Raw genomic sequence first — 26,887 nt, 5'->3', positions numbered from 1 at the left:
TAATGCTAAATCAGCAAGGTGAGTCCCCTTTAACTTACCAAAATTCTACTTTAACAAGTTTTAAACAAGAAGAGAGTCAACCGAGGAATCTAGGACGGGAGAAGCAGTGGTGTGACCACTATAAAATGCCATATCATACCAAAGAAACATGTTGGAAAATTCATGGGAAACCAGTTAACTGGAAGCCAAGAGGAAAAAAAGAGAGTGGAAGGACTACTTACATAGTTGATGCACCAAAGGAAACAGGATGCAGTACCAGCCTTAACCTATCAAAGGAGCAGATTCAGACCTTGTATAAGCTGTTGAATCAAGGTATATCCTCTCCAAGTCCTCTTATGGTAGCTACTGCTTTACAAGGTAATCCCCATTACTATCTAAGTTCCAGCAAACTTTCTAAGAATACATGGATAGTAGATACGGGTGCTTCTGACCATATGGCATGTTCAGCCCGTTCAATGACGCAGCCTTCAGGTTCCGATAGCATAAGGGCAAATCCTTCAAGCTCTTCTCCTATTTCTCTTAATCCATCTTCTCGGCCATCCTCTCAGCTAGAAACTACAGTTGAACCGAACCTCATGTTTCAACTCTATATTTAGTTGCTAAAAATCCTCTACAAGTGTATTCTAGACGTTCAAAGGCCCATCTTGAGGGACAACAAAACCAATCATCACTTCCAGATGCTGGTCTATCAAAAAACAACACTGAGAATGAGTCTACCAGTAGTGATAATTTGGATTGGGCTGTGCCTATTGCTCTAAGGAAAGGGGTGAGATCTTGTGTTAAGTATCCTATGTCTAATCACTTAACTTATGCTAAGTTATCCCCTTAGTACAAGGGATTTGTTGCAAGTATTGACAGCGTTGTCGTTCCAAGGAATATTCAAGAGGCTATGAGTGATCCTAAGTGGAAAGTTGCAACTATGGAGGAGATGAGTGCCTTGGTGAAAAATAACACATGGGAGATTGTTAAACTACCTTCAAACAAAAGGGTGGTTGGTTGTAGATGGGTTTTCACAATAAAGCATAATGCAGATGGAAGTGTTGAAAGATACAAGGCAAGATTGGTTGCACAAGGGTTTACTCAAACATATGGGATTGACTATGAGGAGACTTTTGCTCCTGTGCCAAACTCAACTCAATTCCGGTATTAATTTCTCTTGTTGTTAATTTTGATTGGCCTCTACTTCAATTTGATATTAAAAATGCTTTTTTGAATGGTGACTTGGATGAGGAGATATATATGAGAATACTCCCAGGATTTGAACAGGAAATTGGCAATGGAAATGTGTGTAAATTAATGAAATTCTTGTATGGATTAAAGTAGTCTCCAAGGGCTTGGTTTAAGAAATTTAGCATAACTCTCAATCGTTTGGGATATAAGCAAGGGCAAGCTGACCATACCCTATTTATAAAGTCTACAATAGAAGGTAAAAATGCCATATTAATTGTTTATGTTGATGGTATTATTGTGACAAGTGACGACTTATAGGAAATTGAAAATTTGAAGAAGCAATTAAAAATTGAATTTGAAGTGAAAGACTTAAGAGTCATGAGATACTTCTTGGGAATGGAGGTAGCTCGGAGTAAAGAAGGGCTATTCATCTCTCAAAGGAAGTACACACTTGATTTGTTAAAGGAAACTGGGATGTTAGCATGTAGACCGGCTGATACTCTTCTAGAAAAGGGTTGGAATGTCGAAGAAAAAGAAGACTCTCCTGTTGAAAAAGAAAGGTACCAAAGGCTGGTTGGTAGACTAATTTATTTGTCACTTATAAGGCCAAACATAGTCTATGCAGTGAGTGTCATAAGTTAATACATGCATTCTCCTGCTCAAAAACATATGAATGCAGGGTTCCATGTTCTAAGATACCTTAAGGGAATAGCTGGGAAAGGGCTGATGTTCAGGAAAACTAATGAAAGAAGAATTGAATGTTTTGTGGATGCTGATTGGGCTGGTTCACGTGAGGATAATATGTTAACTTTAGGTTATTGCACCAAGTCATGGGGTAATATGGTTACTTGGAGGAGGAAAAAGCAATCCGTAGTGGCTCGAAGCAATGCTGAGGCCGAATTTCGTGCTATTGCTCAAGGGATATGTGAAGTTATTTGGCTGGAAAGGATGATGGAAGACTTGGGGATATCCTTATCTCAACCAACAGAAGTTTATAGTGATAACAAGTCTGCTATCAGTATTGTGAAGAATCTGGTTCAGCGTGACCGAATGAAACATGTAAGAATTGACAGGTGTTTTATAAATTGGGAAATTGAAGAAGCAGGAATCAGCTTATCCTACATTCCAACTACTAATCATGTGGCTGATATTTTCACAAAAACTGTTGCAAGGCCAGGGTTCGAGTTACGAATTGGCAAGTTGGGAATGACTTGTATCTATTCCTCAGTTTGGGAGGGAGTGTTGCGAGCTGATGAGGCCTAGCTGCCGAGCTAATAGGAGGCCGAGCTGATAGAAGGCCTAGCTGCCGAGTTGATGAGGCCGAGCTGCCTAGCTGTGGAAGGCCGAGCTAATGTCCGAGTTGATGAACTACTAAGCTCGTTATCGGCTGATTTATCTTGATTTATATTGCTGTTATATCGTATCTTTTATTTTTATTAGATTTGTTTGTATTTAAGATTGTTGTAATCTAGTCCTACAAAGTAAGAATCTAATCTCTAAAATTTAGGAGAATTCTTAGGATCCACTGTGTATATATTTGTGACATTCTCAAGGGAATAATAAGAAGCGGTATTATTCTTCCAAAAGAAAATTTCTTCAAAACCAAGTCTCCTGCTTTGTACTTCACCTCCCTTCTTTTCAGATTTGTTCCCTTCTTCATCACTGCTTGTGCTCCCATCAGCTATGCCTTCAATTCCTCAAGGATCACATCTCTCTCAATCAGCTGCTGCTCCACCATTGAAACAGGGGTAGTTCCCTTCTCAAACCTCAATAGGAGTGGTGGTTCTCGCCCATACACTGCAGGGGTGGTGGTTCTCGCCCATTCACTGCTTGAAATGGAGTCACCTTGGCAACAGTGTGGTAGGAGGTATTATACCATAATTCAGCCCAAGGTAGCTACATGTACCATGCCTTCAGTTTAGAGGAAGCAAAACAACGTAGGTAGGTTTCTAAAGTCCAGTTAAGTACCTCAGTTTGCCCATCTATTTGAGGGTGATAGGCTGTGCTTCTATTGAGTTTGGTACCTTGTAGTCGGAACATCTCCACCCAAAATTTGCTCATGAAAATTTTGTCTCTACCCGATATAATGGACCTTGGCATTCCATGAAGTCTCACCACTTCCTTGATAAAAATTCCTGCCACCTCCCCAGTTGTGAATGGGTGTTTAAGGCCAATGAAATACTCGTACTTACTAAATTTGTCCACCACCACCAAAATTGAATCCATCTTGCTCGACTTTGGCAATCCCTCAATGAAGTCCATAGCAATGTCATCCCAAATTTGGTTTGGGATAGGAAGAGGCTGCAAGAGTCCCCCCAGTGCTAAGGCCATATATTTATTTCGTTGGCAAATTGAACAATCACTTACATACCTGTATATATCCCTTTTCATTCCTTGCCAACAGGCATTTGTTGCCACCCTTTTGTAGGTTTTTAAGAATCTTGAGTGCCCCCTATACTTCCATCGTGCCCCTCATCCCCCTATGAAGAAACAATGGAATGAGAGTGGATCCCTCGGGTAGATGGTTGTCCACTAGCTAATGGTTGTCCACTAGCTAGAAGTTGGGGTGTGAAGTGGGATTAGCTGGAGCTCCTGGATAATTCCTTGCAATCTTTCATCTGCCTTTACCTCACTGGCTAACTCATCCATTTGGACCACTTTAGGCACTATTAAGGCCATTATTGTTGCTGGGTGGTAGATTTGTAGCAGCCCATCAACTGCTTTATTCTCTAAAACCGGCTGATATTGTATCTCAAATTGAAACCCCATCAATTTCACCATCCATTTCAAGTATTCCGAACTCACCACCCGCTGTTTCATCAAGTATTCAAGACTTCTTTGATTTGTTCGGATCACAAACTTCCTACCTAACAAATAATGTCTCCATTTTTGCACAACAAACATTATGGCCATCAGTTCCCTCTCATAAACAGATTTTTTCCTTCCTAACTGACTGAAAGCATGACTGAAATAAGCAATAGGCCTTTTGTTCTTGTATTAATACAACCCCCATACCTTGTCCCGAGGCATCAGTCTCAATGACAAAGGGCTTCCCAAAGTCCGACAAGGCTAAAATGGTAGGGATACCATTTTAGCCTTAAGTTGCTGGAAGGCCTGCTTGGCTGCCACATCTCAAAGGAAGTTATTCTTCCTTAATATCTCCGTTAGAGGCCTTGCTAACTTGCCATAATCCCTCACAAAGCGTCTATAATACCCCGTGAGGCCAAGGAACCCTCTCAATTCCTTTATCGATGTAGGAGCCACTCTAACATAGCTTGTACCTTACTTTGATCGGCTGAAACCCCATGATGAGATATAACATGGCCTAAATATTCAATTTCCAGCTGCCCAAACACATTTCTTCTTGTTGGCAAAGAGTTGGTTGTCAGATAGTACCTTTAAGTCACAACGTAAATGTTGTGTGTGTTGTTCAAAATCCCTACTATACACCAATATATCATTGAAGAATACCAACACAAAATGCCGCAAATATTCCTTGAGAACGTCATTCATCAATGATTGGAAGGTGGCTGGCGCATTCGTCAGCCGGAATGGCATTACTAGGAACTTGTAATGCCCTTCATGAGTCTTGAAAGCTGTCTTGGGAACATCCTCTGACTTGATTCTAATCTGATGGTAATCAAATTTCAAATCGAGCTTGGAGAAGACCCTGACACCATGCAACTTATTAAGTAACTCCTCTATCACGGGAATGGGAAATTTATTCGGTATAGTGACCTTGTTCAAGGCCCTATAGTCCACACAAAAACACCACCCTCCGTCCGTCCTTTTTACCAATACCACCAGACTCGAAAATGGGTTGGAACTAGGTTGTATAATTCCAGCAGCTAGCATCTCCCCCACCAACTTCTCAATTTCATTTTTTTTGCAAATAGGGGTATCGGTAGGGCCTTACACTAACCGGTGTGATTCCCGGAACTAGATTGATGGTGTGATCCTTCCTCTTGCAAGGTTGGCAACCCTTTCAATGTAGAGAAAACCCTCTCAAACTCAGCCAACACGCCCCTGGGGCTTCCTTTTGATCTTCTTTGATCTTTGCTACCATGGTTCCCAATTCTAATAGCATTCCTTCTTCATTTTCCTTAAAATCCTTCACCATCGCCTTAAAGGACACCAAGGTCTTGCTCAAGCTAGGGTCCCCTTGCAATGTTATTGTTATGCCTCCTATCTGGAATTTCATTGTGAGGGCCTTCCAATCCACATTCATTTTTCCAACAACTGCTAGCCATTTCATTCTCAAAATCACATCTGAGCTCCCCAAGTCCAGAGGTAAAAAATCCTCTACAATTTGCAAATTTTGGAGATTCAGTTTCACTCCTTTGCAAATTCCAGCCCCTTGCACTACCATTCCAGTTCCCATAACTACCTCATATCCAACTGTTTCCTCCCTTGGTAACGCCAACTTTATAAAGTTATGAGTTGCCCCTCCATCGATAAGCACCACTACCGGCTACCCCTCTATGTCTTATTTGAGCTTCATAGTTTGTGGTGTGGTTAATCCAACTACAGGATTCATGGAGAGCTCAATGACCTCCTCCCCTTGCCCCGACTCTCCTACTACCTCCTCCAACGTTTCTCCCTCATCTACCTCTTCATCATATATCATCATCACTTGCAGCTCTTTATTTCTGCATTTATGGCCTACAGTATACTTCTCATCACATTGAAAACATATGCCCTTATCTCTTTTTGCCTTCCACTCAGCCTTGCTAAGCCGCTTGAAGGGTGGGTTACTCTCTCCCCCGCTAGCCTCTGGTCGATAAGGGTTAGAAGGATTGACCGTTGTTTGTTTTGGGGGTTGTTGTGAGGGTGGCAGAATTCCCCCTTGCTAGTAAGTCAAAATTTGGTTCGGCATGACCTGTCCTTTGTTCGACTATGATCCGGTACCTCCCCGAACCACCTGATTCCGCTCCTCTATACGTTGAGCTAAGTCCATTATCTGCTCCAAACTCCTCGGCCTCAACACCCTCAACTCGGCCTTGATATCAAGTTGTAAACCATTTATGAAATGCCCTTCCAGCATGGCTTTTGGTAGGTTTTCAAGGGGCAAGGCCAATGCCTCAAAGCATTGGCGGTACTCCATGACAATTCCTTTTTGCCGGAGGGCTAGAAACCGCTCTTCAATGGAGCCTTCTTGGATGGGTTGGAAGCGGCTCCTCAACAGGAACTTGAAGTCCTCCCCATTCCTCACCCTTCGCCGCTTCTCCTCCCATGGGAACCAAGAAAGTGCAACACCCTCCAAACACAGCGTTGCTGTGTCCATCTTCTCCTCGCCAGTTAGCCCATTCACTGTAAAGTACCTATCGGTTCGGAATATCCGACTGTCAGGATCTTCGCTTTCAAAGAAGGGCATCTCCAACCGTCGCCCTCGGATCTTCGGTCGCCAACTCCCTTGCTTCAGCTTGCTGCACTCCTATCTCTGGCATCGCCTCGGAATCCTAAATGAATTCCAGAGGCTGGCCTCCCAACTTTTCCTTGTTCTTCTGCTCTCGTTCTTACTCTTCCCACCTCGTTCTCATCCAAGTGAACTGTTCCAGCAAGCTCGCTACATTTTTCTCCACTGAACCTCACCCCTCATGGCTTCAACTCCCCGTTGCATGCCTTCCATCCTCCCTTCCAATTCACCTGCTCAGTCCGTCAGGTTCACCATTAGGATCGGTGATGCTTTGATACCAAATTGATGGGAACTAGAAAAGAAAATCCACTAAAGTTCTATTCAATTCACCAACTCAACCAAATTACAAGAAAAAAACTGGATATTCGAGAGGCCCTTAACTCTCCTTGAGAACTCAATCAAAATTCTTTCTTACCCTTTACCAATTTCTCCCCCTTCTATATATTCTCTTCCCCCCTCCTCAACCGAATTCTATTTCGCACTTGTTGGGTTGTGTAACAACCCAACAATTTACCCACTCTACCCCTACGTAACAGCCAGCCAGCCAACCAATTTACCACCCTGCCTCTGCCCCTTGGACCTTCTTTGATAAGTCTAGTGAACCGGGGCCTATCAGAAAGTTGTGTAAATTATGACTATTGCAAACTGGGTACTTCGTGCACTGGGGATGCCCTTTTTTGTAGACCACAACATTACATTTAGGTGTTTTTGAGCATAAAACTATTCAGCCATTGGCATAAACTAAATCAATCCAAGAAAAAGCTCGTTGGATCATAGAGTTGAGACAACTGCAGGAATTATTAATACTTATTTAATTACAAGGCCTGCACTTTTTTAAGGTTTTTTCAAAATAAATAATGGCAATTATTTTTTATTGAAAAATATGTTTCCTATCTTTGAATGAAACGTGCCATGTGTTTTTGCTGAGTTACTTTCAGGTTAAAGTGGGTGACATGGCTGGAAAGGCTCTGTTTTGGTAGCTGGTGTGCCCGTAGGCTGTTGTATGAGATATTCTTTATCTTCACCGCTTTAGTAGTAGTATGGTCCCATATTTTAGACCTGACTTTCAGGACTGGGGAATAGACTCTCTGCTGCTCTCTACAGCTTTGATTATGTGTTTATTGGATAGTGGGTGGACAGATGGGTATGATGCCCATCATAGTTATTGATCCCGTATTCTATTGGCTAGATTATTCTAGTTTGGTACACCCTACATCAGAGAGGGAGGAGATGACAGTGGCATGAAGGAAGTTATAGTGAAGGTGAGAGATATTGGCATATTGCTTATGAAGATTGGAGTAGAAGAGGCCGTGTTATCCTCTAACACCGTTTGAATAAGTGCTGCATTTGTGTGTTGATGTTCTTCAACAATACTTTGCATGGTTGGTACTTTAGTGTGAGGGAGAGAGATCAAGGAAAAGAAATCCAACATATGGAGGGAAATAAAACAATAACACAAGATGTCATTCTTGTCACTTTCATGCACAAGGGGAAGGCCAGAGACCTGACACAAGAGGAAAGCCTAGAAGAAAGTCCCTGACACCTCATTCACTTTAGGCAAAGACTAGAGTGGCAATGAGGTATTTCAGACAAGTAAAAGCCAAGTTTATTTTTTCTTGAATTCCATTTCATAGCATGCCAACATCATCTTCTGTTGGTAATTGGCCCTTTGCATTAGGGATGAAAGCATGATGTCATGCGCTTCGAAAAAATACTTTGAAGTCTCTAAATGATTTAGAACCGTTAATATTCCTATGTCTTTCCTCTCCACATTACTTCTTTCTCTAGGCTGATTTTCTTCATTCTTTATGCTAATTATCATTAAATGGCTCTTAGTAGGATGAACTACAGAAGATAGAATTTGTAATCAAAGAAGACAATTGGTCCGGAGGTTTTTCAAGTCAAATTAATGTCAATTGATAGGATATTCAATTGGTTATTAGTTTATATTGTATATGTTCTGAATTTTTGAGTGGTCAAAATTGCTTTATAGATCTGGCATGCCAAGCTTTCTCTCTCTGCGCAATGCTAATTTATAATGTTTGATTTCAATCTTCCAGTTTAATTGGTGTCAACTTTGATTGTGCTCCTACTAGACCAGTAAATGCATTTAAGTTTGTCTTTCCTTCCAAGTGCCAAATGTTTTGAATATTAGTTTATCTATTATTTGAAGCAGTGTTCATGTTTTTCTTTTTCTTGTTTCTACAGGTCCTTGTTCAAGATTTCAATTGTGCACTGCAAGAGAGTTTTCTTCTGCAGGTATCTTGATTTGATGATGGCTAGTATAGGTAACTTGGAACCTAATGCTTCACAATTGAATTAATAAATTTAAGTTACCACTTGTCCCAAAATTTAATATATTAAGAAATGGGCTGAATGATGTATATCAATTTTCTGACACTCTCCCTCATGTAGTTGCGTGTGTATGTATTAAACACACAGAAAGATAGCACAACAAACAAGAATAATGGGGAATCAGTAATTGAATCTAGGAGCTCCTAGAATGAGAGCTTTGATACCATTTTAAGTTATAACTTGTCCCAAATGCTCAAACTACTAAGAAAGTGGTTCAACTATGTATATCAAGTTTTTTAACAATATAATATCCCTGCATTTTGCAATGCCCTATTGCTTTTGAGGAAAAAAAAAAAAAACTGCTATTTGTATTAAACGCCCTATCAATAAGCACTTATATGGTGATTATATTGAGTTTCAGACTGTTCTTACTTTTCTTTGTTACTCCTTGCAACTTGGAGGTGATTAATATGGCTGTATGTCATTTTTGTTTCTGATTTTTAGTTCTATGTATTGTTGCAGGGTCACATGTACGTGTTTGGCCATTTCATTTGCTTTTACTCTAATCTCTTTGGATTTGAGACAAAGGTCTGTGACAAAGTCTCTTTTGTCGTTTCCACCTGTTTGAATTTTGTTTTGAAATTTTTAATTTCATTTTCACAGACAGAAATATTGACATGCACTATGGCATATCCAACTTCTTCGTTCTTATTTTCTCCTTGCTTTTCTCTTTATCCTGTTGTTTATTTCACATTTATTATAACTCAAAAAATGTAATTTATAACACTGCAGAAAAGCATGCTCCTTAGTTCCTTATTAGGGATTAAAAAGGGGCTGCAATTAACTTCATTTACATACTTGATTTAATAAATTTTCTAATATGCCTTTTAGTTTTAAATGGGTTAATTGGGATCCATTGGGGGCCCATCTCTCTCAGGTTTCCACTCATTTGCTGGGCCCTATTTATTGGCACTCCCAAACTACTGAAGCTGCTACTAGGTGACATCTTGTCTTGCTGCCACCTGGCACTTATTGTGGCATTCACTCTCTTTGATGCTTGTTACCTGCATTAGCAAAGTGATGGAGGGCACAACACTTTCTAGAATTCTCTTCTCTCTTTTATAAAGCTGGAGAATAGGCAGAGTGCTGGAGCTTTCTCTAAGCAAACTTAGTTAGTCCTTAATCATATCGTTAGCTCCAAATTGCAGCTTAAAAAACTTTTAACCAATTTTCACCAAATTTATAATTCTAGAATCTTCTCATCATGCACTATATAATTCTAGAATCTTCTAATCATGCACTATATACTGGGCTAAATAGTCTCTCATTTACTCCTCCAAATTCAAGCTCAAAAGTTAGCTGCTTATTAGGGACAATTCACCTACATTAGTAGTTGATGCAATGGCCAAATCTCAGATCGGCTATTGGCTCCAGCAATGTACTTCTTAGATGATCAAGCTCCACAGTTGACTTTTGGTCACCTGTCAAGTCTACTAGTTGACAGTCAACCCCTAAGTTGATTAATGTCATGTACCTAGGCTTTTGATAGCAAATTGGAAGAAATCAAGGGGGAATTAGACTGAAAGGAAGGGAAATACAACAAGAATTGGGGGAGGATTACAGACATAACAGCAAGGAGGGGGAGATTAAAGAGAATTCAGAGGGATCAGGAGAGAGATAAGAGGGAAATTGAGAGAGAATTGATGAGAGGGAAATGACTGAATTCAGTTATCGTTTAAACATGCATTCTCCAACTACTATAGCCTATTTATAGGGTGTCTAGGCAGTGTAACAACTGAAAGGTACAAGAGGTAAGTAGCAACGTACCATAAGAAGAAAATATATGTATTAGATTATTCATAATATATCCTTGGGTTATGATAATTCCTCCCTCCTTGAGAGAGTTCTTGTCCCAAAAAATTTACAGCCATTGTGCTACTGTTTCTTCATCCAATCCCAGTTTTCATTTTCTAGTTCATCCATCGCCTTCTCTTGTTTCTTTCTCTTCGTTTTCCTTTTCTGCCACAACCTTTCTGGGTAAATCTTGAAAAACAGCCGTAAGCATACCAATTTGTAAATGAAGCATACCACACTGATTTTCGTTAGTCCAAAGTCTTTTGTAAATGCAGCTCTTATAATTGTGATCAGAGCTGCATCTATCTCCAGGGTATACTTGTGTTGTTCTATATTGGCTTCGATGAACTCACCCAGGGTTGGGTTCCCATCCTTTGCTGTAATACTCTTGGATGCACACATTCCAGTGTGATAGATAATGTTCTTTGGGTTTATTAAAACTCTTTGGACCAACCTTCCTATCTTGTGATCCAATCCTAGTCCCTGTCTGTCATAGTTAGCAACTGAATCTTGCAAACCTCTGTTTACATATGTTCCCCCCATCACCTTGCCTGTGATGTTGGCTGTTTTGAGTGCAGGGGATTGTCTAGCTATATCCTCAGTTGTAGTGGAAAAATTCTGATTGGGCTAACTGCCTTCCTTCTGCATCCTCGGCTCCTCCTAGGCTTTTTCCTTCTCCTTTTTCTGAGATCCACCAAGTAACTTTTGAACGGATCTTCACCCTCTATAGGTTTCTCTATCGCCTTGAACTTTTCTTCCTCATCATCTACAGACTCTAGCAATGTTGTGAAAGCATATTTTTCTTCTTGTTTGCCGGTGTATATCGGAGGTTCACTTTCAACAGATTTCTCCTCTCATGGAGCCTCAATAACTTCTCTAATAACTGCCATTCCTTTCTGTAGAAATTGATGAGTAGAAAGGAAGTTCAGAATCAAAATCATACCTTGAACAATAGGATACATTCCCTATTAATAGGGAAGAGAATACACTATAGGAAAGTTCTATGAAAGGAAAGATATGCTACACAATAAACAAGGAAACCATATATACAACTTTACAGATTTTGGATACTGTTTTAAACTATGATTACATTCCTAATATTTGGAGAGAATCCAATATATTCTTGGAAAGGCTGCTTGAATCTTCCTCTCCAAATCATGTATAATCCCATGATTCATTCAACACTCCCCCTCAAACTGGTGAGTGAATATCTATCATTCCCAGCTTGCTTTTAAGCTCTTCAAATCTCTTAATAGGTAGGTCTTTTGTTAACACATCCGCAATCTGATTTGCTGAAGTAACAAAGGGCATGCATACTTCCTTGGATTCCAACTTCTCTTTAATAAAGTGATGATCAATCTCAACATGTTTGGTCCTATCATGTTGCACCGGGTTGTGTGTGATGAAAGCTAGGGTACGAAAGATCTAATAACGAGAGAAGAAAATGAAGTCTCTCGACAACTTGTATTGACCAGAGAATCAAAAAACTTGCAATGAAATAAGAGGCATAGCTATTTATAGACACAGCTAGCACTCCTTAATGAAGGACAGCGTCTAACACACTTAAGTTACAGAATAGCAACACAAACAGAAATACAACATAATCAGATCAACAGATACAACAAGAACAACAATACAACATATTTATACTTCCACACTCCCCCTCAAATCAGACTCCTCTGTCAGAGGACAGTCTGCAATTTGCAGTCTTGACGTGCTGGAAGAAGTATAGTGTTTGTGTTGAACAGGAGACATCTTAAGACCAAGCTTTTGACACAGAAACCAAAATCGATCTCTGGCAAGACTTTTAGTGAAAATATCTGCAATCTGATAGGCTGTAGGAATGTACCGAACTTCAACATTACCCTTCTCAACCTGTTTTGCACAAAGTGAACATCAATTTCGATGTGTTTGGTGCGAGAGTGAAATACAGGGTTCTCAGCCATGCTTTTGGCTGCCAAATTGTCACTCCAAACGACTGATGTAGTAGTACATGGATAGCCCAACTCAGCAAATAAAGACCGCAACCATAGCAGTTCTGTAACACCTAGAGCAACAACTCAGTATTCAGCTTCTCCAACTGATCTTGCCACCACTGACTACTTCTTTGATCCCCATACAATTAAGTTTTGTCCAAGAAAGACACTAAACCCACTAGTAGATCTTCTAGTGTCCTTGCAGCGAGCATGGTCTGCATCAGTATACATTGTTAGAGCCAAATTATCCAATGAAGAAGAGAACCACAAGCCCAATCCAATAGTCCCTTTGATATATCTAAGAAGTCTTTTGCAAGCTGTCCAGTGCTGCATTTTGGGAGCAGACAAATACTGGCTTAACTTGTTAACAGCAAAGGAAATATCAGGGAGTGTATATGTCAGATATTGTAAAGATCCAATTAGAGTTCTATATAAAGATGGATTGGGAAAAACATCACCCTCATCAGTCAAAGAAAGGCCAGACACCATGGGTGTTTCACAGGGATTACAGTCTTGCATGTGAGCTTTCTTTAGCACATCTAAAACATATTTAGATTGGGACAAAAACAGGCCACTGGTATCTCGATATGCCTCAAATCCAAGAAAATAATTGATAGAACCAAGAGTCTTTAAGGCAAATTGAGTCTCTAAATCAGCAATACAAGATTTAAGAGCTGTGTTATCAGAACCAGTAATCAAAATATCATCAACATAAACTAGAAGGAACAAAACATAGGCTGATGTGTGCTTAATGAACAGAGAAGCATCAGAAATGGCCCTAGAAAAACCCCAGCTCTGCAAAGCCATCCTCAATTTATTGTACCAAGCCCTTGGTGCTTGTTTAAGACCATACAAAGACTTCTTTAATTGACAAACATGTGAGGGAAACTTAGAGCTAACAAAACCTTCCGGCTGAGCCATAAACATAGCTTCTTGCAAATCACCATTTAAAAATACATTGTTAACATCTACTTGCTGAACATCCCAGCCAAAAGCAACTGCTGAAGAAAACAAGACTCGAATGGTAGGAGCTTTTACCACAGGACTGAAAGTCTCACCATAGTCTACTCCAGGGTTTTGAAGAAAACCCTTTGCAACTAATCTGGCCTTGTATTTAAGAACTGAACCATCAGCCTTATATTTTATCCGAAACACCCACTTACATCCAATCAAATTCATGTCATTAGAAAATGGCACAAGAACCCAAGTTTGATTACGATGTAAAGTAGAAATTTCCTCGTCCATAGCTTGAACCCATCGTGGGTCTAATAGAGCCTCATGAACAAAATCAGGTTCTAGTGTACTAACTAAAGCATGAGGAGGGATAGAAGTAGTGCGAGCTTTGGACTGAGTGACCATAGGATGAATAGAAGGTGCAGGTGCAGCTTTGGATCTGGGTAAGGTAGGAGTTAAAACTGGCAGTGAGGAAGAAGAATTAGAGGATGCTGATGGATTTGAGCCGAGTTGAGGTGCAGAGGCAGAAAGAGGTGAGGAAGGAGAAATTGGAACAAGATTAGGAGAAGAATTATGCGGCAGTGCTACTTCTGGAGATGACGAGAAAGAAAAAGGAAAGAAAACAGAAGGTGACACTATAGAAGATCCACCAGATTGATAGGTATTTGAAAGGGAATTTGTTATAGAAGAGGATCGGGAAAATAACAATGGATAAGGAAACTCAAGAGAATTAAATTGAACATGACGAGAAACATAAACCCGTTCGGAGGGATGCAAACACTTATAACCCGAGTGAGTGTGACTATATCCAATGAAAATACATTTGGAAGTATGAAAATCAAACTTGTGCTTGTTGTAGGGTCTAAGATAAGGAAAACAAGCACAACCAAAAGGTTGTAGCAAGAAATAGTTTGGTGGTTTGTGATATAGTAATTCAAAAGGGGTGAAAGAATTAAGAGGAGAAGCAGGTAAGATGTTTATGATATGAACTGCAGTGAGAAAGGCTTCTACCCAAAATTTTAATGGCATATGAGCATGAGCTAATAAAGTAAGCCCCATTTCAGCAATGTGTCTATGCTTTCTTTCAGCCACACCATTTTGTTGGTGTGTATAGGGACAAGAAAATCTAGGCTGAATGCCTTGACTTTGAAGATAAGGTAGAAAGGCTTTAAATTCACCCCCATTATCAGTTTGTAATGCCCTAAGTTTTGAGTTATATTACAGTTCAGCAAACTTGTGGAATGTCATAAAGGTAGACAGGGCATCAGATTTTAATTTCAAAGGATATAGCCATGAGTATCTAGTATAAGCATCCACAAAGACAATGTAATATCGAAACCCTTCTGTAGACAAGACAGGAGAAGGCCCCCACAAATCAGAATAAACCAATTCTAATGGTGTTGTAGCCTTGATTTCACAATCAGAAAATGGTAGCTGATGTAGTTTACCAAGCTTACATGAGTCACAAAAAGAGAGATCAGATTTAGAAAAAGGAATATGAACTTTGTTTAACATTGTTCGTAAGACATTTGATGATGGATGCCCAAGTTTAGCATGCCATTGTAAACTAACATTGTTACATTGAGCTACTTTAGCATTAGAAGACTACTCATGACCAAATGAGCTATGTTTATTACAACAAGAACCAACTAAACTGTTTGATAACAAGGGAAAATTCAAAGATTCTGAGACATTGGACTGGACTGGAATATTGGAATCAACATGAGCAAATGTTGGTGACAGCCGATAGAGTCCATCTTTAAGTCCTCCCTGAAGTAGCACTTTCCCGAAATCCCTGTCCTTAATCAAACAAGAAGTAGCATGAAATTTAGCAACAACATTGTGATCACGAGTAAGTTGTGATACACTAATTAAGTTCTTTTTCATAGTAGGAACATGCAAAACATTCGGCAAACAAAGAATAGAAGTAGGCTGCTGATGAGTGTATAAATTGCTGTATCCAACATGTGAGATAGATAGTCTTACCATTTCCTATGGCCACTTTATCATCTCCAGTATAAGGAGTGTGAATGGAAAGATTACCAAGGTTAGACGTTATATGGTTTGTTGCACCAGAATCAACAAACCAAGCAGGATCTGCAACAGAAGCTGAGGATTGAGACATATTATCAGGTTGAGGAGGAAAATTGCTATAATAGGCATTTGGAAAACAGTTTGGAACGGGTGATGAAAAATTGCTATAGCTAGCACCTGGAACAAATCCTAAATTATTCATGTAGGCTCCATTAGAACCATTAAAGGTAACCATATATGCCTTGGATCCTGACTGACCATCACCATTATTAAACTGACCAAAACCTGAATTAGAAATTCTCTGGAAATTTCTATCAAATCTATGGTAGCATTTGTCGACAAAGTGCCCTGGTTTGCCACAAAGCTGACAATAGATTCTTCTGTTAGAAAATCTACCTCGTCCTCTTCCTTCTCTATTAGTAAAACCTCCTCCTCGAGTCATGTAACCTTCTCTATTAGCAACAAACTCACTTGAGCCATTTCTTGTCGACTGTGCCATATTAACTGTCATACTAGATGACTTGTGTACCTTTGAATCAAAAGTAGGAGCAACCAATGGTAAATTCTTAGAAAACAGCCTTTGTTCATGCATTAACAAGAAGTATTGCACCTTTTCTATATTTATCTCATCCATCTGGTAAGTTATCAAACTGGCAACCGTTTCATAGTCATGATCATGTTCGTTTAGAATTGCAAGAAGCAATTCCTTATCATCTAGAGGTTCTCCGATAGCTGCTAAAGAGTGACCTATAGTCTTAATCTGTAGGACAGTCATTTACCGACAATGCACCTTTCTTGAGTGATCTTAGTTGCTGTTTCAACTGGAATGACTTAGTAATTGTTTGGCACAAGTAAAGATTTTCTAAAGAATTCCATACCTCAGCAGATGATTCTAAATGAATCACCTGTGCAAGAACTTCGCGATCAATTGTAGAAAACAACCATCCAAGCAACAGTTGATCGGATCGCATCCAAGCAAGATAATCTGGATTGATCGCATCAGCAGCTGTATCATCAGCTGACGCTGTATTTGAATGTGACAGATACTTCAATGGCGGTGATGTCTTATTAACAAAAGGCACGAGATCAAATGCACGAAGAGTTGCAAGGATCTGTGCTTTCCAAAAAATATAATTGCTTGAGTCCAGTTTAATCAGCATAAAACTGAACGCCTTAGCCATTGCAGAAAAATCAAATTGCGAGGCTATTAACGAGGAGGAATTACGAGGAGATGAAGAGGAATTCGAATTGCCGGCCATCTGCTCTGATACCATGTGATGAAAGCTAGGGTACGAAAGATCTAATAACGAGAGAAGAAAATGAAGTCTCTTGACAACTTGTATTGACCAGAGAATCAAAAAACTTGCAATGAAATAAGAGGCATAGCTATTTATAGACACAACTAGCACTCCTTATTGAAGGACAACGCCTAACACACTTAAGTTACAAAATAGCAACACCAACAGAAATACAACATAATCAGATCAACAAATACAGCAAGAACAACAATATAACATATTTATACTTCCACAGCGTGTAATGCCGATAGTGGATTGATTGTCACAACACAACTTCATAGGTCCATTGCTAGGAATTTTTAGATCTTCCAACACTATCCTTAGCCATAGTAGCTCACATAGACCGAGAGCCATTGCTCTAAACTCAGCCTCCGCACTAGACCGAGCCACCACATTTTGTTTTTTGCTTCTCCAAGACACTAGGTTACCTCCATGAAAGACACAGTATCCTGTAGTTGACCTCCTATCCACCAATGAGCCCCCATAATCAGCATCTGTATATCCTATTACTTCCATTTCCTTCCCTGGTCTAAATAGCAAGCCTTTTCCGGGAGTTGTCTTAAGATAACATAGGATTCTTCTCACTACTTGTATATGCTCCTCAGTAGGATTATGCATGAATTGACTCACCAAGCTAACAACAAATGCAATGTCAGGCCTAGTGTGAGATAAGTAAATCAGACGTCCCACTAATCTTTGATACCTTCCTTTCTCCACAATCGGGCTATTAGAATCTCCCAGCTTAAGATTAGGCTCTAAAGGTGTGGCTGTTGTCCTGCCACCAAGCATCCCTGTTTCCTCTAGCAATTCCATGGTATATTTCCTTTGGGAGAGAAAAATGCCATCCTTAGAGTAGGCTACTTCTATCCCCAAGAAGTATCTAAGCTTACCAAGATCCTTGATGTCAAATTCACGAGCTAGATTCTTCTTTAGTTGTTGTTGCTTCTCAATATCATCCCCTGTAACAATGATATCATCCACATACACCAATAAAGCTGTTAGACTACCTTTGTTTGAGTGTTTGATAAAGAGGGTATGGTCTCCCCTACTTTGCCAATACCCCATGGACTTCATAGCCTTTGAAAATTTGTCAAACCAAGCCCTTGGAGACTGTTTCAGTCCATAAAGAGCTTTCCTTAGTTTGCAAACTTGCCCTGCAACACCATTATTAAAACCTGGAGGTGGTTCCATAAAGACAACTTCTTCTAGATCACCGTGTAAGAAAGCATTTTTAACATCTAATTGCATCAATTGCCAACCATAACAACTGGCTAAGGACAGAAGGATTCCTACAGTGTTCATTTTTGCTACTGGTACAAAAGTTTCCAAATAATCAATACCATAGGTTTGAGTATATCCTTTGGCAACCAATCTAGCTTTATAACTTTCCAGAGTGTCATCTGCATTATACTTAACATTAAATACCCATCTACAACCCACAGGCGACACCTCTTTTGGCTTAGGCACCATGTCCCATGTCTGATTTTTCTCTAGAGCCCTCATTTCCTCTTGCATAGCATGCACCCAATTCTGATCCTGTAATGCCTCCTCCATAGTCTTAGGAATAGCTATAGAGTCAAGAGAAGAGATAAAACACTTGTGCTTAGGAGACAAACGATGGTAGGAAATGAAATTGGCGATAGGGTATTTAGTACAGCTCCTAACTCCCTTTCTAATGGCAATAGGAAGGTCCAAATCAGTGTAGTCAATAGTAAACAAAGGTTCAATGGATTGAGAGAATTCCATACCTGGTTGTGGGGAGGAAATTGGTTCTTGCTGAGCACACTGAGTAGGCTGATTCCTCCTTTTATACACGTAGGGTGACCCTTTGAACCTTGCAGGAGAACCTGGGATAGAAGGGAGTAACTCTTGAGATGTTACCTCTTGAGGAGCTGGACATGGAGTAAAAGAGATAGGAGACAAAGAATTAGTGGGAACAGAAGACTCAGTATCAATGGGAAGAGAAATTGTGGACCGGGGGTCATAGGATTGAGTGGATGATGGCTGAAACACTGATTCCAAACTTGGCAAGACCTAGGCACCATCTAGACTCTCCCCCTGGTGACCAGAAACACAAGGACGAAAGAAGGCTTGTTTTTCCACAGAGGTAACATCTTTAGAGATAACAAACTTCCGAGTGGGAGGATAGTAACATTTATAGCCCTTTTGAGTAGAAGAATAACCAAGGAAAACACAACGAAGAGCTCTTGGGTCAAATTTGTCCCGGTGTTGTTTAGACACATGCACAAAGGCTACGCACCCAAAAACCTTAAGTGGGAGAGGAGAATGAAGAGAGAGAGCTGGAAAATGAGTAGCAAGACAGTGATGAGGACTAAGATTTCCAAGCACCCGAGAGGGGACTCGATTAATCAAATGGGTAGCAGTTAGCATAGCCTCACCCCAAAAGGTTTTAGGGACAGAACTCTAATGCAAAAGAGCTTGAGTCACATTTAGAAGATGACTCATTTTTCTCTCAGCAACCCCATTTTGTTGGGGGGTGTCAACACAAGAGGATTCATGGAGAATTCATTTTTGTTGGAAAAACTGATTGAGAGTGTGATTAAAGTAGTCTCGGGCATTGTCAGTTCGGAATTTTTGAATTGATACCCCAAATTGGGTGAGAATCATCATGTAAAAAGACTGTAAGACACTACTAAGGGCTGCCTTCTCTTTTAATAAGTAAACCCAGGTCATTCTAGTGCAATCATCGATAAAAGAAACAAACCATTTTGCCCCTGAACAATTAGAAATTTTTGAGGGTCCCCATATATCGGAATGTACCAATGAAAAAGGAAACAAGGACAATTTATTACTGACAGCATAGGGAACTCTATGATGTTTGGATACTTCACACACATCACAGTGAAACTCACTAATATTAAGACCATGAAATAGTTTAGGAAACATGGATTTCAATAGAGAAAAAGGAGGGTGCCCGAATCTAAGATGGTGAAGCCATACAACTTCTTTTGTAGAATTTGATGTGGAAACATGGGTTAGGATAGGCTGATCTTCTGTAGGGAAATCATGGATCTACTGGTGCTGCAAGTAGTACAGTCCTTGGTGTGCTCTAGTTGTCCTCCCCGTGGCCAGATCCTGAAACACACAGTCATAGGGTGAAAAAATTACACTGCAATTGAGATCTCGAGTCAATTTACCGACTGAAAGAAGATTAGTAGAAAGGCTAGGAACATAAAGAACATACTGCACTTTAAAAATAGGAGTGAGGCTCACTTTGCCATGCCCAACAATAGGAACAAACTGGGCATTGGCAACTGTAATGTTTCTGGAGCTATTTACGGGTTCATATGTTTCAAAAAGATTTAGGTTAGGAGTCATATGATCAGTAGCTCCAGAGTCCAATATCCATAACTCATTCCTAGGTATTTTGGAGGCAATAAAATTCTCAGAATTGAAGCACATACCTGCTTGAGCTAGAGAGCATGTATCCCCTTGAAAGGTTTTCAAAAAAGATTTCAATTTACTGATCTCCTCAATGTTTAGTCCTCCCAAATCAGGTATGTTTGCAGCCTCTTCTTTTCCAGCAGTTTCTTCTCCTTCTTTAGTGGTCAAATAAGCTTTCATGGACTATTTGGCCTGCAAACCCTTGAATCCTCCTCCCATCTTGCTTAAGACTGCTTCTTTTCCATGTCTCACGTGTGTGTCTAGGTTTCTTACAATAAGAACACCACACGCCTTCCTTATTTTGTTTTGAAAAAGACTGCTCCTTGCCTTGAGACGATTTTGACCAGGCTCCCTGCATTCTATTAGAAACCATAGCAGAACCTTCCATATGACTATCACTAAACATGGCAATCCTTCTATGTTCTTCACTCCGAACTATAAAGTAGACCTCATTCAAAGATGGCAGTTTTTCTTGGCTAAGAATCTGGGCTCTAACGTGATCAAACTCAGGGTTAAGTCCAGCCAAAAACTCTACTATTCTATCTCTTTCCAGCATTGATGTTAGAATAATAGTGTCTTCACTACATACCATCTTAATGTCTTGGTAGTGATCCAATTCAAGCCAAAAACCATTCATCTTGTTATAATAATCTGTCACATTCATAGATCCTTGTTTTGTGCCACTAATCTTGGTCTTAATCTCATAAACAACAGATGCATCTTGCATATTTGAGTATGTCCTTTTTACCGTCTCCCATATATCCTTAGCCGTAGATAAAAACATGTAATTTTTACTTACCTTGGGCTGCATTGAACTCCACAACCATGATATTAACATGGAGTCCTCAATGTCCCAAGTAGCAAACATAGAATCTGAGGACTTAGGGGCTAGTCCAGTGAGGTGGGAGATCTTCCCCCTTCCCTTCAAAAAAGTCCTTACCAATTGAGACCATTGGAGGTAGTTGCCACCATCCAATCGATATGATTGATGCATGCTGGGTAACTCTCTAGAAGATGGGCCTCCATTCGTAGATTCAATAGGTATTGCCTCTTTTGTTGGAGTGAGAGATATGGCTTCTGTGATCTTCGATATTCTGTAGGAAGATAATTAATCGGGAAAGGACAGGAAGCAAACAGGGCAATGAAGGCTGAAAAACAAGATTGTAGCAGAGGCAATGAAGGCCGAAAAAACGATTTTTAGAACTTTCTTAGGTTGGCTCTGATACCATGTAAAATTGATGAGTAGAAAGGAAGTTCAGAATCAAAATCATACCTTGAACAATAGGATACATTCCCTATTAATAGGGAAGAGAATACACTATAGGAAAGTTCTATGAAAGGAAAGATATGCGACACAATAAACAAGGAAAGCATATATACAACTTTACAGATTTAGGAAACTATTTTAAACTATGATTACATTCCTAATATTTGGAGAGAATCCAATATATTCTTGGAAAGGCTGCTTGCAATCTTCCTCTCCAAATCATGTGTAATCCCGTGATTCATTCAACACTTTCTTGTCATCCCAAATTGTTTGATCCATTTCAGGTCTTTTCTCGTTTCTTGCAACTACAATTCCCAGTCTCAAGACCTTATCAACCTTACGATCAGTTTCTTCTGAGGATTCGGTAGCTCTGGGGATCGCTCCATTTCAAGGTAGGATTAGATCCGATCTTTTCCTAGGAGGAAAATCAAGAGGAATTCTTATCGAATTTTGCCTTGCAAATATCATCATAAATTGTTGCATCTGATCCCGCCACTGCATGTTCTACTCGCGACTCTCCTTGGGCCACTATTTCATCGCTCCTTCTATCCTCCTTTTCACCATCATTTCCACTGACGCCTCCAAAGTTCCCATTCGAGTTTGCAAGTCCGCCACTGCAACCGTGACTTGTTGTAATTGAAACTCCATTTGGTTCATCCTAGTGTTGTCAGCCATCGTGAAGAGGTTGCTAATGAAATTGCTGGCCAAGGATCTTGCTCTAAATTTTCTTCTTCATCCACTACAGTTTTTTGCTGTTGATTGCGATTGCAGCACATCGACAATCCTCCAGTTCTGAAACCTAACTTCGCTGAATCTGCTTGTCTTAGCGTTGCCTTTTCTGTTGCTGCTAAATTAGCGATTAGAGTTGTTGCTAGGAATCACCTCTGAAAGCGAGTTGAGTCCTTGCCGGAATTACAGTTGGAATCGCTTGGCCTACTCATCTTCAAAATTCTTGTTGAGTCCTTACTGGAATTACGGTTGGAACTGTTTGGCCCGTTTTTCTTCAATTTCGAACAAAATTACCAACACTCATAGTCGAGAGCCAACCCTCGTGCTTTGCCTTCGAAATTTGATCTGAGAATCGCTCGCTCATTCTGAATATGCTATTGGAGGTTGCAGTTGGAAATCAACAAAATATCACCCGGGATAGTAGGAAATTAGCAGCATTGAATTTGTTTGATTCTTAGTGCCTGGGTATTAATCAGAAGTTGGGTTAGAAACTGCGTCGCCATCAATGTCTCAAGTTGGATCGGATTTTGGAATCTGCTTATCCTTCAATTTGCCAAGAATTGTTGGTGCTATTTCGCTTCAGAGTCAAACTTGATTCAAGAGCAGGAGAAAATGCACAGTTAGAACAACTTTGATTGGCCTTCAAGAGTTGCTTGGATCTCCTGACTCTCAGCCGAGAATTAACATGCGTGTGTCGGAATCAAGTTTGGAGAATCAGCTGCGTTGGAAGGCAGCTATCTATATCCGTTGGAATTACTTAACAGAGAAAATTGCTGAGGAACAATTGCTTTGATACCAATTTGTCATGTACCTAGGGTTTTGATAGGAAGTTGGAAGAAATCAAGGGGGAATTTGTCATGTACCTAGGGTTGCGATCCCTTGAATCTCATTGAATCAAGGGAAACTCTATTGTTTCTACCAAGGGCAATGACAATTTGGTATCAGGGCTCGATTCTGGCTAAAGATTATTAGAAGTTCATGGTGGAAGGGACCCGCATGAAGAACATGGAATCCCAGCTGCATCAAGTCAGCTCTTCTATGTTCGAATTCCAGAAGTGAGTTGATTGGCTGGAGTTGGGGAATGGACATAACCATGAGGCGATCATGGCAATCGACCATAAGATGGAAGGCTCCATAGGGGGGTTGGAAAGAAGGTTGGATGGGACGCTAGTACAAATGCGGGAGGAGATGGTGCAAATGAGGGAGGAGTTAGGAACACAACTTTAACAATTCATGTTGATGTTCACACGCCAAAACTCGGTGAGTATGGCCCCTGAATTTCCTCCTAGAGATAGAACAAAACCTCTCTTACGAAACAATAGAACAAATTGTAGGCCTGAAACTCCTGACATTGGAGGGGGACAGGATAAGGAGGTAGAAACAATGTCAGATAGGGGCCGTGGAAAGCAGGGCCATCGTTAATTGTCGGGGTTTCCCATACCTCTGATGGAGATCTCTGTCTTTGAAGGAGATAATCCATGCTGGTGGGTAAGGAAGTGTGAGAGGATGTTCGAATGGTATGACATACCAGAAGCGAGAGGAGTATCCTTGGCGGCTGCCTATTTTGATGACGTAGTAGATGCTTGGTACCAAGGGTGGACTAGTGTGAGAGATCATCCCACCTAGGGAGAATTTGTTGAGAAACTATGCGAGAGGTTCAGGGAAAGAAGTATGTCAAATATTGTTGAAGAGTTTAATAAACTAAGGTAGGTGGGAGAATTGATAACCTACTTAAATAGATTTGAGGAGAATCTCTCATGAGCTGCCAGGACCCTCATCTCTCTGAGGCCTATTTCGTGTCTAACTTCTTGAGTGGCTTAAGTGATGACCTAAGGCCTATGGTTAAGATGATCAAACCTCGAATAGTTGAACAAGCAATGAAGAGTGCTAGCCTACAAGAGATAGTGGTTGAGGCTTTGATAAAGAAGTACAGGCAACAAAATAAGCCTATGACAATGGAAACCTCCCATCAAGGGGGGAAGGGATTCAATCGTGATTGGGTTAGGGGCAACACCAAAGCTAAGCAGTTGGGGGTACCCCACTCAAATGGGAAATTCAATGATCAGACGAGGCAGCCCAGTTTGTGTTTTAGATGTAGGGATAAGTATTTATCAGGGCATCAATGTAGGTGCCAAATTCTCTTATTGGAGGGAGACTCAGGGGAAGGAATGGAAGAAGGAGGAGAAGGAACTGAGGAGTGTGAGGAGTCTAGAGATGATGACAACGGAGAAATCTCACTCCATGTGTTGGAAGGGGTGACCAAGAACAAAATAATCAAAGTAGAGGGAAAGGTGAAGGACAAGAGCTTAATGATTTTGATAGATAGTGGAAACACTCACAACTTCCTTGATGAAGGCATTGCTAAAAGATTGAAGTGTCCACTCTCGAACACTCAACTCCTGAGTGTGACAGTAGCTAATGGGGGAAGGGTACTGAGTAATTTGGTTTGCCACATATTCAATTGGGAGATGCAAGGAGAGGAATTTGAATAAGATCTCAGGCTGTTACAATTGGGAGGATGTGTTGTGGTCCTAGGGGTTGACTGGATGAAGGGGGTAAGTCCCATAAGTTCTGACTTTAATTGGATGGAAGTGTCCTTCGAAAAAGGAGGGAAAAGGGGGACACTAAAAGGGGGAAGAGAAACCGGTACATGAAAGATGATAACAGGGAAGAGGTTGCATAGAGTCATTAGAAGCAAATGGAGCAAGCTGACTCAATTGTTTTTGATTGTGGTAGTGGAAGAGGGACCCGAGAAGATGATGTTTGGGGAACTAACCTTGTCAATCAACAACTGAAAAGGAATATTGGTTAAGTACACTCATATTACCTTATTGATAAATTGCTGGTGGAATTTGAGGACTTATTTGCTGAGCCTGACGCCCTACCTCCCATCCGAAACCTAGACCATTCTATCAACCTTGAGCCTAATTTTGAACCCGTGAACATCAAGGCCTACTTATATTCTCCCACTCAGAAAACAGAAGTTGAAAGAATGGTGAAGGAGATGTTAAACCAGTCCTTCATATGACCTAGCCACAATCCTTTTGCCTCACTAGTCCTTCTAGTAAAAAAGAAGGATGGTTCATGACGTTTTTGTGTGGATTATTGTCATGACCCTAAGAGCAATAAATGGGCATTATTGTAATAAGGTATAATAGTTAGTTAGGGATATTTTACAAGTTGTTAGAAGCACATGAGTGCTGTTAGGATATTGTTAGAAATTAGTTAAGCATCTAGCTATGCCTATAAAAAGGCCAATTGTAAGTGGAGAGAGGGCATGCTGAAATTGATATTGAATCTCTATTTTCCTTTCTAAATTTCTCTCCATTCTCCCTCTCATTTCTCTTAACTTTCTCCCTAATTTTGTTCAATATCCCCCTTCATATTTCTTCTATGTTCTTCCCCAAATTCCTTCCAATTCCTTCTAAGACCCTAGCTAAATCCTAGGGTCATGACAATTATCGACAACTAAATGCCCTAACTATAAAAGACAAATTTCCTATGCCTTTAGTAGAAGACCTAATGGATGAGCTACATAATGCCACTATTTTTTCCAAGCTAGACCTTAGATCAAGCTATCACCAAATCAAAATGAAAACCAAAGATGTCCATAAAACTGCTTTTAGAACCTATCATGGACACTTTGAATTTTTGGTGATGCCTTTTGGACTCACCAATGCCCCAGCCACTTTCCAGTCACTTGTGAACCAAATATTTGAGCCTTTTTTGAGAAAGTTCATACTAGTATTCTTCGATGACATTCTTGTTTATAGCCCAACCCTAGATCAACATTTAACCCACTTGAGAACCACCATAGAGGTCCTCAGATCTAACCAGCTTTTCATCAAAAGGTTTAAGTGTTCCTTTGGTCAAGATTAGGTGGAATATTTAGGTCACTTAATATCAGGAGATGGGGTTAGGACAGACCCAAGGAAAGTGGAAGCCATGGTCACTTGGCCTAAACCCACAACCTTGGAGGCTTTGAGGGGGTTCCTTGGCCTAACCAGCTATTATAGGAGATTTGTCAAGGGGTATGGGGTTATAAGCAAGCCACTAACTGATCTCTTGAAGAAAGGAAACTTCAAATGGGGTAAAGAGGCCAAAGAAGCTTTTTAAAAGCTTAAGGAAGTGATGAGTACAATGCCAACTTTAGGATTGGCAAACTTCAATGAATCCTTTGTATTGGAGATTGACGCTTATGGGGTAAGCATAGGGGCAGTCCTAGTGCAAAAAGGGAGGCCATTGGCATTCTCGAGCCAAGCCTTAAGTACAAGGCACTTGGGGTTGAGCATCAATGAGAAAGAATTCCTAGTAGTGTTAATGGCTGTGGAGAAGTGACGACATTCTTTAGAAGGAGTAGATTTATCATTAAAACAGATCATGGAAGTCTAAATTTTTTACTACAACAGAAGTTACAAACTCAGTTGCCAAAAAAAGGTATGGCCAGGTTAATGGGATTTGATTATTCAATACAATATAGGCGAGGTAA

The 26,887-nt window shown here is 40.3% G+C and overlaps 1 protein-coding gene across 3 annotated transcripts in view; it reads left to right on the top strand.

Moving 5' to 3' along the window:
* Window positions 1–26,887, top strand: part of LOC127813892 (protein VASCULAR ASSOCIATED DEATH 1, chloroplastic) — a 102,455-nt gene that overhangs the window by 13,520 nt on the left and 62,048 nt on the right. For all 3 annotated transcript variants that reach the window (XM_052355003.1, XM_052355002.1, XM_052355001.1), the window contains exons 3-4: window positions 8,795–8,845; window positions 9,404–9,469. In XM_052355003.1, coding sequence (XP_052210963.1) covers window positions 8,795–8,845; window positions 9,404–9,469 — 117 coding nt within the window. The remainder of the gene's footprint in view (window positions 1–8,794; window positions 8,846–9,403; window positions 9,470–26,887) is intronic.

Source organism: Diospyros lotus, chromosome 12 (genome assembly GCF_014633365.1).
Source record: "Diospyros lotus cultivar Yz01 chromosome 12, ASM1463336v1, whole genome shotgun sequence".
NCBI lineage: Eukaryota > Viridiplantae > Streptophyta > Magnoliopsida > Ericales > Ebenaceae > Diospyros > Diospyros lotus.
This window is presented reverse-complemented; position numbering and strand designations above follow the sequence as displayed.